This window comes from Coccinella septempunctata, chromosome 1 (assembly GCF_907165205.1).
Source record: "Coccinella septempunctata chromosome 1, icCocSept1.1, whole genome shotgun sequence".
NCBI lineage: Eukaryota > Metazoa > Arthropoda > Insecta > Coleoptera > Coccinellidae > Coccinella > Coccinella septempunctata.
Genome location: NC_058189.1, coordinates 61914237 through 61927143, shown reverse-complemented (window position 1 = coordinate 61927143; position 12907 = coordinate 61914237). Strand labels below are relative to the sequence as shown.

Here is a 12907-nt window from a genome sequence, read left to right as displayed (position 1 = left end):
GAGCTTCATCGAAAATGGGACTTTCGAAATTGGATTTCAGGTTTTGCTGAACGAATAATATGGATAATAATTGGATTGCTTTCTTCAAGTTATGGAAATCTGGAATAAAATGGACAACGGTATGCTGTCTGTCATTTGTATGAGGCTAGAGAAAGGGCAATCAAATAGAAGTTTCGAAAGTTTGAAGGGCGTGCCTCTCAGGCAGTTATCACAAGAGCTACAGGGTGTTTGATTAGTGGTCATGTTGGCCATAGGCTAGTGGTGAATGCACTCTAGGCCTTTCAGGAAAGTTGCTTCTTTTGTACTTTGGGCCATAAGTTTCGGAGATACAGGGTGATGGATTTTGGCCTTTCTTTTCGGTATCTTTATAGATATCGAAAAGAATGAGTGAGAAAGAATGAGTGGTAGGATTTCAATAAAATTTTGAAGGCTCGATATCCTTTCAAGTTGGTAAATGCAATTTCAAGATAATCAGGACCGGCCTCAGAATATTGAGATGCATCTTCCAAATATCAAAATTCATATTTTCTGGATCAGTTGAAAAAATTTTGTTCATATTCATTTTTGAAAATTCGGTCCTGTTTTCAACTATTCTGTTGTAATTTTCATTGCCACCTACCGATATTTTGGATAGCAAAAACCCCCACCACTTCAATTATTTTTCATTCTGAGACATCAGCACATCAACTGTTTAAGCATGTTGCCCAAAAAATATAATTGAAAAATGTATTATAAAACTATGAAATCTTTCGAAATTATTAAATATTAGATAGAATGACTGGTGAGTACTATCTAGGAAAATGTATTTTTTCGTGAGTGTCTGCCCTGCAATATGAAGAAGTGCGAATTGTTTAGAAAATATGGATTTTTGTACAGGGTGGGCAAAATTGGTGATACCTGAATTATAACTTTTTAACCCAAGGAGATAGAGGAAAATGAATGTGCCACTCATGTCGTCTTTTTTCGAAAAAATAATAATGCCATCAATTGCATTCCTTTATGTTCTCTTGTTTTTGAGTTATTAGCCAAAATTTAAATTTTTGCGATTTCAACTTTGGTCATTATTTCCGTTTCTGTTTGTGCTACGATGTTGAAATGAAAACATTATAGAGACACTTTTTTAATAGCAATACAGTGGCGTACTATGATTTTTTTCTACAGGTTTATTTGCTGAGCTATAACATACAGTTTTTTTCATGAAAACAGTAGTTTAAAATGACTCAGAAAGAATCGTCATATTTTCTCCGTTTCAGAAATATATCATACATCCACTCTCAGTCTTTCTAAGTCATTTTAAACTACTGTTTTCATAAGAAAAAACGTTATAAAAATGTTATAGCTCAGCAAATATACCTGTTGGAAAAAATCATAGTACGCCACTGGATTGCTATCAAAAAAGTGTCTGCGTAATGTTTTCATTTCAACATCCTAGCACAAACTGAAACGGAGATAATGACCGAAGTTTAAATTTTAATTTTGGCCTATAACTCGAAAACAAATGAAGATAGAGAAATGCAATTGATGGCATTATTAGTTTCTCGAAAAATTACGACAGTAATGTGCTATGCATTATCCTATTTCTCGTTGGGTTGAAAAAGTTGTAGTTCAGGTATCACCAATTTCGACCATCCTGTACATTGAATATTTATTATGTTAATTGATTTCGAAGAAAGATATTACCCGTCATTTCGCTCAAGAATATTCATAATTTTGAAAGAATTCATAGTTCAATGATACATTTTTCAAATACCTATAATTTTTAGGCAGGCTAATTGAATACGTTGTATGATTGAATACGTTGATGATTCAGGATACTAAATAATTGAAAGAGGGCTTTCATTATTCAAAATCTCCTGGTATTGAAAATTATAATTGAATAATTGAAAAAAAGGACTGACATATGATTTTGTTCGTTCGTTTCTCTTCTAGAATAAGTGTGCCATGCAAAGTGAAAATTGAATTTGATTGAAAAAAAACGTTTTTTTAATTCTGAAAACAAAATTCTTCAACTGCTGCAGAAAATATTGATTTTGATATTTAAAAATAAACCTCTATATTTTGAGTTTTATCCTGATAATCTGCGAACTACCTGTGCCATTTCGAAGGCTATCAGAAATAAACTTACATAAATTTTCATCAAAATTGGACTACTCGTTCTCAAGTATTGGTATCGAAAATTTAATAAAAAATACGTAAATCTATGGTCTTTGGATACACAAGAAGCAACTTTTCTGAGAGGCCTAGATGACCCTCATTCACCATGGCGCTCGAGAAACACCCTGTACCACTCCTACTGCAGAAATGGACTGAAAATTATGTTAACTACTGAACGATTGAGAGAGAGATGAAGGTAAAAGCTAAGTTGCTGTTTTTTCTTCAAGATTCAAGGTGATCTTGAAAAAACACGAAACTTCTCTACTCTTCTTATTTTATTGATTCATTTTGATTTTAGCACTCGGTTGGCCATGGAAATTTGACACATTTCACTCTGTATACTACGAAAATGTGTGGTTATGACGCTTGTCAAAACATTTTTGGGTTTTAAATCAGCACTATGTTGTCCGTTCTACGTAAAAGTTTCTGTTATTACGTATTTTATCACAATATCGAATCTCTTCGGAAAATATGTGACGAACATAATTGAAGTTCATACAAACTGATTGAAGGCATATCAAATACAATTATTTTCATGAAAAATATAAGAGATCAGTATAATATCATAATATGCACTAGCTTGAGGAGAATTCATGTTCGTTATCTTCTTTGGCTGAAGTTTGAATACGTTACATCAGTTGTAGATTTCCACCCGAAGGTGAAATGCATATGATGCAGTGTTTGGGAATGGTTATCTCCCGACGGAATTAACAGATAATTACAAGAATGTTAAATTCTTCAACAAGAATTATCTTGCATCAATATACGTAAAAGGAATTAAAGGAAGTTTCAAGTCAAGATGAACTTCACCTTTGAACAAAAATTTCACATGAATAAACAATTAACAGGACAACTGGCGCGTATTTGTGGCTGTTCATCTTAATACATTGATATAATAATAATAATTAGGTATTTATTAATACCTTAAGACATTTACAATATATAGGACAAGTCAAATGAATAATAGAAAAAGCAATTTTTGGGAAGTTATTCTACGATGACATTCATCGAAAATCCTGTGGTATTTATTAATTCACTCAAACATAAAATTCTCAAATGCCACCACTTTTTTGGGTCTCCCAATAGAAGGAAATTCTTTGTCATCCTCTTCATTCACAATCTTTTTGATTGTGGAAATATTCAGCTAGCGTCTGACGTATTGTGGATTTTAGAATATCAGGGTATTACTATTTGGAGGAGTGGACCTGAATTCTAAATAGAACTTCCTGAAACCCTGTCTTTAACCTTACTCCGTTATAGTCACAAAAACTTGAGAAAATTATTTCATGGCCAACCGACTGCTAAAATAAATGTGAATGGAGTATAGTTGCCCATATCATTGAGTTGGGGGGATGAATACTCAAAGCCTATGTGCATATTTCTTTAAGCCTTTCAGTACAGCCAACATCAGTCAATGCGCAAATATCTGAATAGATGGACACGATGAGTATTTAAAACTTGGCGTTAATCCTATCAACATCCATTGAATTTTCTAATTTACCGTATTTGCTTCTACCGAAGTTCAATATTGACAACACAATACCACCACCTCGCTTAATCATCGATATTGAAACATTTTATTTGCTCGTCACTCGCGTCTTCTCAATTTTCGTATTTGAACATGTACAAACATCGAACGGGCAACATTGAGATATTGAGAAATTTCAATTAAAAGTCTCCTTTCAACAGGGTTTGTTTGAGGATCAAAGCTCGTGGACAGCTCTCGCAATATTCGTTTTAAATGGTTAAATTTAGAAGTCGACAAATGTGTGTTTCAGCAATCTTTGATGCGGTTTTCATTTCCTATTTTTCGTAATCGAAATTCGGTCAACCTCTGAAATACTCGTAGGATGGACCGGTGAAATCCAATTAAAAATAATGAAGTTCGATTCATCGCGAAGAGTTGTTTAATTCGGATTATAAAACGATCTCACTCGTATTGCAGGGGTTCGAGTGTTTACTGAAGGTCGATTTTTTGTTGCATAAAAAATTTCAACTTTATTTATTTTTGATTTTATCATCTCTTGCAATATTGCTCGACATCTCCGATTCACATTTTTGAAAACGGACTTCACTGAAACTAATTTATAGTAATGGAAAATGCATTCTTCTGAAATAAACTCCTGGACTGAAAAAACCTGACAGAAAAAATTTTCAGCAAATTCATTTTAGAATAACTTTTTAAGGTGTGCATCGATTTTGATCATTTTGTTGTCTATTCGTAGCCTATTTCATCTAGTTTCCAAGTGATGTCGAGTCTGCAGAAAGTTCAATTGAATTTGATGGTATACAGGGTAGAACTGAAAGTAACAATTTAAAATTTACCCACCATTGCGTCACTAATTACCTCCACGTGGAGTTTAAAAATTTAGAAGAAATTGCAACTTCAGATCTACCCTCTTTACAACCTAATTCAATTGAAATTCCTACAGAGTCGACATCAGGTGATAAACTACGAGGATATATTGAAAAATTCTTAGCCTACTATAGAACCAAATAAAATTTCAATGTAAAAATATTTTATTACTCAATATATCCTCCTCTTAATTGGATAAATTTATTACAGCGAACCTGCAACGTCTCTAGGACTTTCAAAAAAAATGTTTCTTCTTGTTCTGCAAACCAGACCTCCACAGCTTTTATTACCTCCTCGTTGGAAGAAAATTTACGACCTTTTAAACTTTTTTTCAGCTGAGGAAAGAGGTGATAGTCGGATGGAGCCAAATCTGGTGAATAACTCTAATAATTCTAGTAATTCAAACCCTAAGTCACGAATTTTTTGTATGGCAATATGAGATTCGTGTGCAGGGGCGTTGTCCTGCAAAAACAAAACACTTTTGGATAGCTTTCCGCGTCTTTTCTCTTTAATTTTTTTCCGTAGAGTGGTCAATAATGTCGAATAGTAATCTTCGGTTATTTTTCTACCCTTATCCAAAAAATCAATCATGATTACTCCATGGCAATCCCAGAAAACTGAAGCAAGAACTTTTCCAGCAGATTTTTGGACACGAAACTTCTTAGGTCTTGGAGAAACAGAGTGTTGCTTTTCCATCGATTGTTGCTTTGTTTCTGGATTGAAGAAATATACCCAAGTCCCATCCATAGTAACAATTCGGTTTAAGAAGTCTATATCGTTTTCAAATCGAGCACAGATCGAACGCGATGCTTCTACCCTTGCATGCTTTTGATCAACATTCAAACATTTGGGGATCCATTTTGCAGCAATTTTTCTCAGGTCCAAATTGAAGTGAACTATATGATGAACGCGTTCATATAAAATATTCAGTGCTTCAGATATTCGTTTTAGCCAATTCGACGGTCAGATAAAATTATTTCATGAACTGTATCGATATTTTCGTGGACTGACACAGAAACTGGCTTTCCCGATCGGTCATCATCTTCAATGGAAAATTTACCTCTTTTGAAGCTTGCAGTTCAATTTTTCACGGTCGCATACAAAGGACATTGATCACTAAGGGTAAAGCATATCTTCGTAAATCTGCTTATCTCTTAACCCTTTTAAATACAGGTACTTGATGATGGCTCGATACTCCAATTTTTCGATTTTCACAATTTCGGTGGACATCTTCTTTCTTTTAATTCATTGCGTAACTCTGGTTTACTTTTTCGACCTCAAACTTCACACTGCCACTTCTAATGAGTTATCGTTCGTTGCTATGGTAACGCGGTATTTTTTTTATGCATGGAACTGGTCTAGGCTAACTAGATATCAATGCATCCTCGTAGATGAAATAAGCTACAAATAGTCAACAATCAAAATCCATGCACACCTTGTAAAGTTATTTCGAAATGAATTTGGTGAAATTTTTTTTTCCAGCAGTGTATTTTTCGACCTGTTCACTCTATCATAAACCCTGTTTCCCTATCTACATTCCTGTTTGGTTTTCGACAGTGTTCGAATACGTACAAACGGAAATATATGTTCGCATTCTATACCTATATGGCTATCAACGTCACAAGCAGGAGATCTTGATATCGTTCAACAGCAGTATCATCACAAATCAGGTCATCGCTTTAATTTCAATGAAGCTTTCAAGGGGATTGCTATTCCAGGTCTCTCACATGCGATATTATTACAGCAAGTGCTTCAGAAATTCATATAAAAATTTCAATTCACTCTGAATTATTCTACTGAGGATATGGATCAAATCAACTCTGATCTATCCAATCACTTTGAAATTTCCAGTATTGGAGATTGATACCAAGGGTTTATATAAGAATATAAACCCTTCTTTATGAGGATTGATTTTACGATAGGTCTCATGCGAAAGTTCAATTCAATTGTAGATTTCAAATTGAAAAAGACACGACCGATATTGGTGCAGTTCTGGATTCGAACAGACAAACAATTATTCAGTAATCCAATATTAATTTCGAAATGTAGTGAAATTGACTGGCTCATTCACCATTTTGTAGTAAGCCTTTAGTACTAATTTTTTCCTTAATCTGAAGCTACGGCTAGAAATCAACTTTCGAGGTGGGGGTTCAATACTTTACCCTCAAATTCATAATCATTAAGGAAGTTCAGCGAAAATTAAGTTTTCATTCTCGAAACCTCCGGCATCGGAAACTGTCAAAAGGCAATTTCCTATACGACTATGGGATTATAGCTCATTTTATTATTCTCGCTGCAATATTCGAAATTATGAGTTTCCCAGTATCTGACTTTTGAATTATTCAGCGATTCCATCGCTTAATTTCCTGTAATTATATAAAAACAATCTGGGGTTGAAGATTTTGCCGAAAATCTCTGTGGTAAAATGCAGATGAGTTTCGTCGAGCTTTTCAGTTCTTGGGTTCATCGAGTCTTCCAAGAAAGCAAAATATTTCGAATAATTATCTGAGTTTAAACTGTTGTTTCAATTCCAGAAAGTCACTTCTTAAGAAAACTTACTTACCCACGTCTTCCAGTTTTCTCATTATGACCATTACGTACCATAAAAATAACAAAAATTCAAAGAACCCAACTCTTGACATTTTCTAAAATAAAAGTATTCCACATATTTTCTCGTAGAATGCGCCTTTTTTGAATAATTTGGTGTTCAAAATTAAAAAGTATTTGTGAAATTTGAAAAATTGGTTACTATGGCTGAATACAACTCTGTTTAAAACCTTCACAGATTTCTAGTGTCATAGATGTAGCTAGTTAGGTAATTTTGTTTTTCCAGGGGTGGCATAGCTCATTATGGCCAAATCGGAAAAATGGTATAGGAAAAAAGTGTTTCTTTCGACCTGAGTGAGTCAGAGACTCACCCTGTATACTTAACACTTTTCCTTGAACTAAATAATTTTTGGATCCACAAAAACTATCTTCAGCAAACTGAAAAATTCAATTTTTGCTCTCCTATTTCCATAATAGTCAAAAAATTTGTTTTCCAAATCACAACCTAGTCCAATTAATTGAAATATTCGTTTGTTTTACGCTTCGTTCAACTGAAACTGTTTTGATAATTGAATGGTTGTTCTAGGGTTTAGATAACTTCACAGTTCGTAAAGAAATCGAATTTAGATATTTTCTGTATTATTTTTCATCTTACTTCGCTCTGTGATGATTAATTCAATAAAACTATTTAATATTCCATTTATCGTACCCAAATGGGCAGAAGCACTGAAATAAGCAACTATTTTATTGCTAAACTACCTTATAGTCCTGCGTAGAAATAAAACAATAATATTTCTTTGAAAAATGTGGTTTGTTGAATGATTTTAATGTGAAATTCACTTTGTTTCAGTAGATGGAATGGAGCTGGAGACCTTGTACCATCGATACTGCATTAGGCTTAAGCATGCTCTCTTCATGTCATGTCTCTATCTTTCAACAATAACATGTTCAGGACTTCTCGTAACAACTTGCGTACTGCATGTGCAGGTAGGTGAAAAAAATCTTTCTAAGCCAATCCAATTTTGACGTGAAATTCTGGAAACTCAACGAAAATAGAATGATTTGAATGGGTCACGAAAAAAGCACGGATTCTGAGAAGATTTATGAAAAAACCTGGGGTAATGTCAGGTAAATTGGAGTTTAGGAAAAATAAAAATAAGTGGATGGATGGATGTCTTCCTGAAGTATTTCCAAGCAAACTTTTAAATATTACACTGCTACTTCTACGTATGTATTTCTTCAGAAATACATTTGGTTTTTCATTTCTTTTCATTCAGATGCTTCACCATTGACAAAAGATTCATTTCTAGAATATCTTACCTGTACCTGGTAGTAGGCATTGTTTCCTTAATGGCTTCTGCGATGATAAACCCTTGAATAGTTCCATGAAATCTTTTCTGATACACTTAGTTCGAGAATTCTGAGAATTATTTAAAGATGCACACTTGAAAATCACAAATGCGAATAACCTTTTCAATATTTGAATTAACGATGACGATCTATTTATTCATCTTAAAATTATGCTTTAAGGGTACACAGTGCTCGTAATTTTTTTCGAAGAAAAATTCTTATTTCGATATAACTATTCATAAAGAAGCTTAAGTACCGTATAAATTTTCTCGAAGCTTTATTTATTCAATGAAATATGAAACAATAATTATACAGGGTGACTCTAAACAAATGCGAAAGACTTAGGGAGATTTGGAGTTAAATGTCTAAATTATAATAAAATCAAAATATGTTCAATTCCTCTCTGCATGCCGTTAGATATTTTCATACTAAGAGATGATTCCTCGATGAAAATAAGCAGGGGTAGTTCCTCAAAAATTTTTTCGAAATCGACCTCCCTTCCAAGATACAGCCTTTGGAATGCAATGACGAGTTGACAGTTTTTGATTTTTTTTACGGGTTTCAAAAAACACTGAATTATAAAACTATAAATAATATGAAGCACTAAGTAGAAGTTACTCACACAATTTTTGTATATTTCATAACTTTATTATTAGGAGTTGAAAATAACAACCGCTTATGATTTTCCTTCAAAAATTGTTTTCACCTTATTTTTTTTTCAATCCTTGTAGGTAATGGAAAAACTGATATAAACAAAAATTCATTTTATTCGAAAAACTCATTAACCATAATATATACATCTACTAATAATAATATATTAAAATTTACAAATGTTCATTCAAAACATCCATCATGGCGAAATATAGGTATATATATACAAGGTGCATGTAAACAAATGCGATGCACTTAAGGAGATGATTCCTCGATGAAAATAAGCAGGGTTTTTTTCGAAATCGATCTCCTTTCCAAGATATTTATATATTAACTACCCCTGCATATTTTCATCGAGCAATCATCTCCCTAAGTCCTTCGCATTTGTTTACAGAAACCTTGTATATTAAACATGTCATCAATTTTTTTTTTCATTCATCTCGTCCCCTCTTGAATCCACGATTTCGAAAATCATTTTTGTGCACAGCAAGAGGGGACGTGGTTTGTTCAAAATCCTGGTGTCTTAAATTGACTACTTTTCTTTCCTTCCTACACAAATCCGCTATTTCCATTCGTAATCGTTCTGTATCATGGGTTCCTTGAACAGTTTTCTCCAAAAGTTCCTTCATGTACAGTGCCTTTTCCAATTTTTCTTTTAGAAATACCGCTGAATTTTTAAGTTTTCCCGAGTCACTGTTCGCATAGAATCTCACTTCTGCCAAACGCTCCTGGACAACCTCGTTATTTCGGAGTAAATTGCCCACAGGCACCAAAATTTGTAATTGTCCTTTATTCAAGCCCTTCAGTTTTTGATCCGTAGATAGTGCTATCTTTGACGGTAAAATAAAATTGTCCCAATTAGACATTGTTGAGATTCTCACAGTCTGAAAAGCCAAAAAACTCTCGTTAATTATTGATTCAATCCTCCTTATTACTTGAAACCGGATTAAGAACACTTCCATATTAAGAAAAAGTAAAAGATCTCGAAAACACTTCGAAATTGTTATGGAACGTTATATTTTCAGATTACACAAATTTAACAGATGACATGTTAAGGCTTTTTAGAATCATTATCAAGCAATAAACCTCTGAAAAGTTGTACAAACCCATAAAAGCTATATAACTGAACTAAATCTCAGAATCAAGAGAGAAAATATACAGGGTGTTTCCTAATTAGACGTAAACCTTGGAGGACTTATTTGCTGTCGTTTGAGCCATATTTATTGATATCAAAAAATCAACAGTTTCCGAGATATTTGAGCTCTTGTGTTTTTCAAAAAATTTCTCAACTACTTCATTTTTCGTCATTTTTTTACGTTGACCAAGTTTGATTATAATTTTCGATTATTTTCATCTGAGAAAGATATGATACGTCTAAAAAAAGAAAAACTATCCACAACTTGTGGAGAGAATAGACGGTAAAATAGTGAATTTCAGGCGGAAATTAACAAATGAAGAAATTAGAAAGAGAGCCCGAGCTGGTATAAGGAATGGTGGAGGTCATTTCGAACATAATTTATGAATACATTTTCTAATGAAATTTTCAATTTAATTGCAATAAAAAAATATTTAATTCATTACTTTTCTTTCTTTGCTTCTATCCCCATTCGAATCAGAATCTGCTGAAACGAAACTACTTGATTCTAACGATAACTTTTTTAGGAAAGAAAGAGGGAATTAGGCAAGTCTTTAAAAAATTTTTTTCATACATACATTTTGGAATTTGAAAGTTGCAGGCAAATTATTATTAAAAATTGATATTTCTTTTCTCCATATACCAACTTTTAAATCATACTAATTCTTTTTCAACGTCTAATACAGTAGTTTTGCTTTTTTCATACTTATCATATATTTCTCTGATGAGAATAATTCAAAATTAAAATCAAACTTGGTCAACGTAGAAAAAATTGACGAAAAAGAAGTCAGTTGAGAAATTTTTTGAAAAATACAAGAACTCGAATATCTCGGAAACTGTTGATTTTTATTATCAATAAATTTTTGGCTCAAACGACAGAAAATGAGTGATACTAACACCTCCTCCACGGTTCACGTCTAATTTGGAAACATCCTGTATAAATTAAATTATGAGTATATATCGATTTAAACAAATTAAACATACGATTTTGGGTTCTAAAAGAATTATGATGAACGCTCATCGAGTCAAAAACATTTTTCGAAGACAACAATATTTTTATAAATGTATCATCGTTCTCTTATAATTTTATTGTCCGTATACTTCTGATATAATCAGGTCTCTTATTATTATAGATTACTGCATAACAACCAAGTAGATTCAATTATTTTTTTCTACCCTCAACAAAATAAAAATGAAAAAAAAAATCGAAATGAACATTGACAATAGAAATAAAGAAAAACTGAATTCATTTGATTATTATTATGATATATTTATATACAAACTTCAACTCACCACTTTCATATTCACACGAAGAACTTCTTAGGATTCTGAATCGTACACAGCCAACAATATATTTTGAACTTCTCTCTTCGAAGTTTTGGTATACACTGAAGTCTTTCCTAAAATTTTGCAACTTTTACCTGTCTGACTTTCAATAAACAGCCCCTGCAAAATGTCAGATAAAGCTTCAGATCTGTGCTTAACATCAGAATTATAGATGTACATACAGTATTGAATTATTAGATATATATTTCACTAGTTATCGCCTTTGAAAATGTGGTAAATGGCCGAATTAAAATATCGTTGATTTACGAAAATTTTGAATGGATCCGATATGAGTCCAAATTTTTTTCTATACCTATTCAGCTCAGAACTATGATATATTTTTTATTATGCTACTGTGCTTGAACTGATCGGTTTCGAGATGATTAATAAGTTGATTATCTCATATTGGTGCTTATGTATCTTTCTCTTCTTTTTGAAATGTTATATTTTATATCTGATTTTGTCAACGAAAGACGTAAACTATACCTTCAGAATGTGGATGCCCTATCCAATTCTTAAATGAATCGTCGAATTTTAATTCCTTATTTCACAAAGACCACGATAAGATCAATAAATACTGTTGCAACTGAATTTAGTTGTGATACTTTGGTTGAGTAGAAATCTTAAAAAAATGTGGTATTAAATTGAAATAAAAATCGGGAACAGAAATATTCTTCCAGTACTCTAATTAATGAACTCTACAATATTCTTAAAAAAATGAATCCCAAAATGTTGGAACTATTCTGATCTCATCCATGTCTTTTCATTTTCAAGTCCCCAACTTGAAAATCAAATTTTGATGATAGTTTTAGTGTCTGAAATATAATGAAATGAAGGTTTTTTGCGGCATTTCATTAAAAATCAAATTCAAATCGTGTATGGTAACAACTAACAATTTATCAACATTCTTTCGATTCACCGATTGAGAAATTAATAAATAAAAACAACAAATATATCAATATAATTCAGGTGAATTAATTTCTTGAATGGATAAATTAACGGTTGTTTTTAGAAATATTGACTGCAGGCATTTTGGTTCAACACAAATGAAATAAAAGTAGGAAAAAAGAAATCAGTCAATGTCTTCAGTATTCGTTTGCAATTTCTTTCCATCCAGCTGGTGACTCATGTTTATTGAACAACAAGTACATAACCACCTTGAGGGATGCTTTATTCTCCTAATGGTTCTAAGAATTCGAGTAACTTTCTGGTATTCACTAATACTTTTATTACTTCAGCAGGTACTCTGGTAATATGAAGGAACAATATTGGGTTCTTTGAAGCATATCACTAATCGGAATCATAAATTCAGAGAAAAACTTTCTGCCAGTTCGAAAGGAATTCCTAAATTTCGTTACTGCATACTTCAATTTATTTTTATCTAAAAC

General features: G+C 32.5%; 2 protein-coding genes across 2 annotated transcripts in view; both read left to right on the top strand.

The window, feature by feature from the left end:
• The window catches only part of LOC123309063 (protein tramtrack, alpha isoform), a 592303-nt gene that overhangs the window by 150033 nt on the left and 429363 nt on the right, over positions 1-12907 (top strand). The window lies entirely within an intron of this gene.
• The window catches only part of LOC123309201 (adenylate cyclase type 2), a 142443-nt gene that overhangs the window by 48230 nt on the left and 81306 nt on the right, over positions 1-12907 (top strand). The window contains exon 2 of the mRNA XM_044892188.1: positions 7908-8044. Within this exon, the coding sequence (XP_044748123.1) occupies positions 7908-8044 (137 nt within the window). The remainder of the gene's footprint in view (positions 1-7907; positions 8045-12907) is intronic.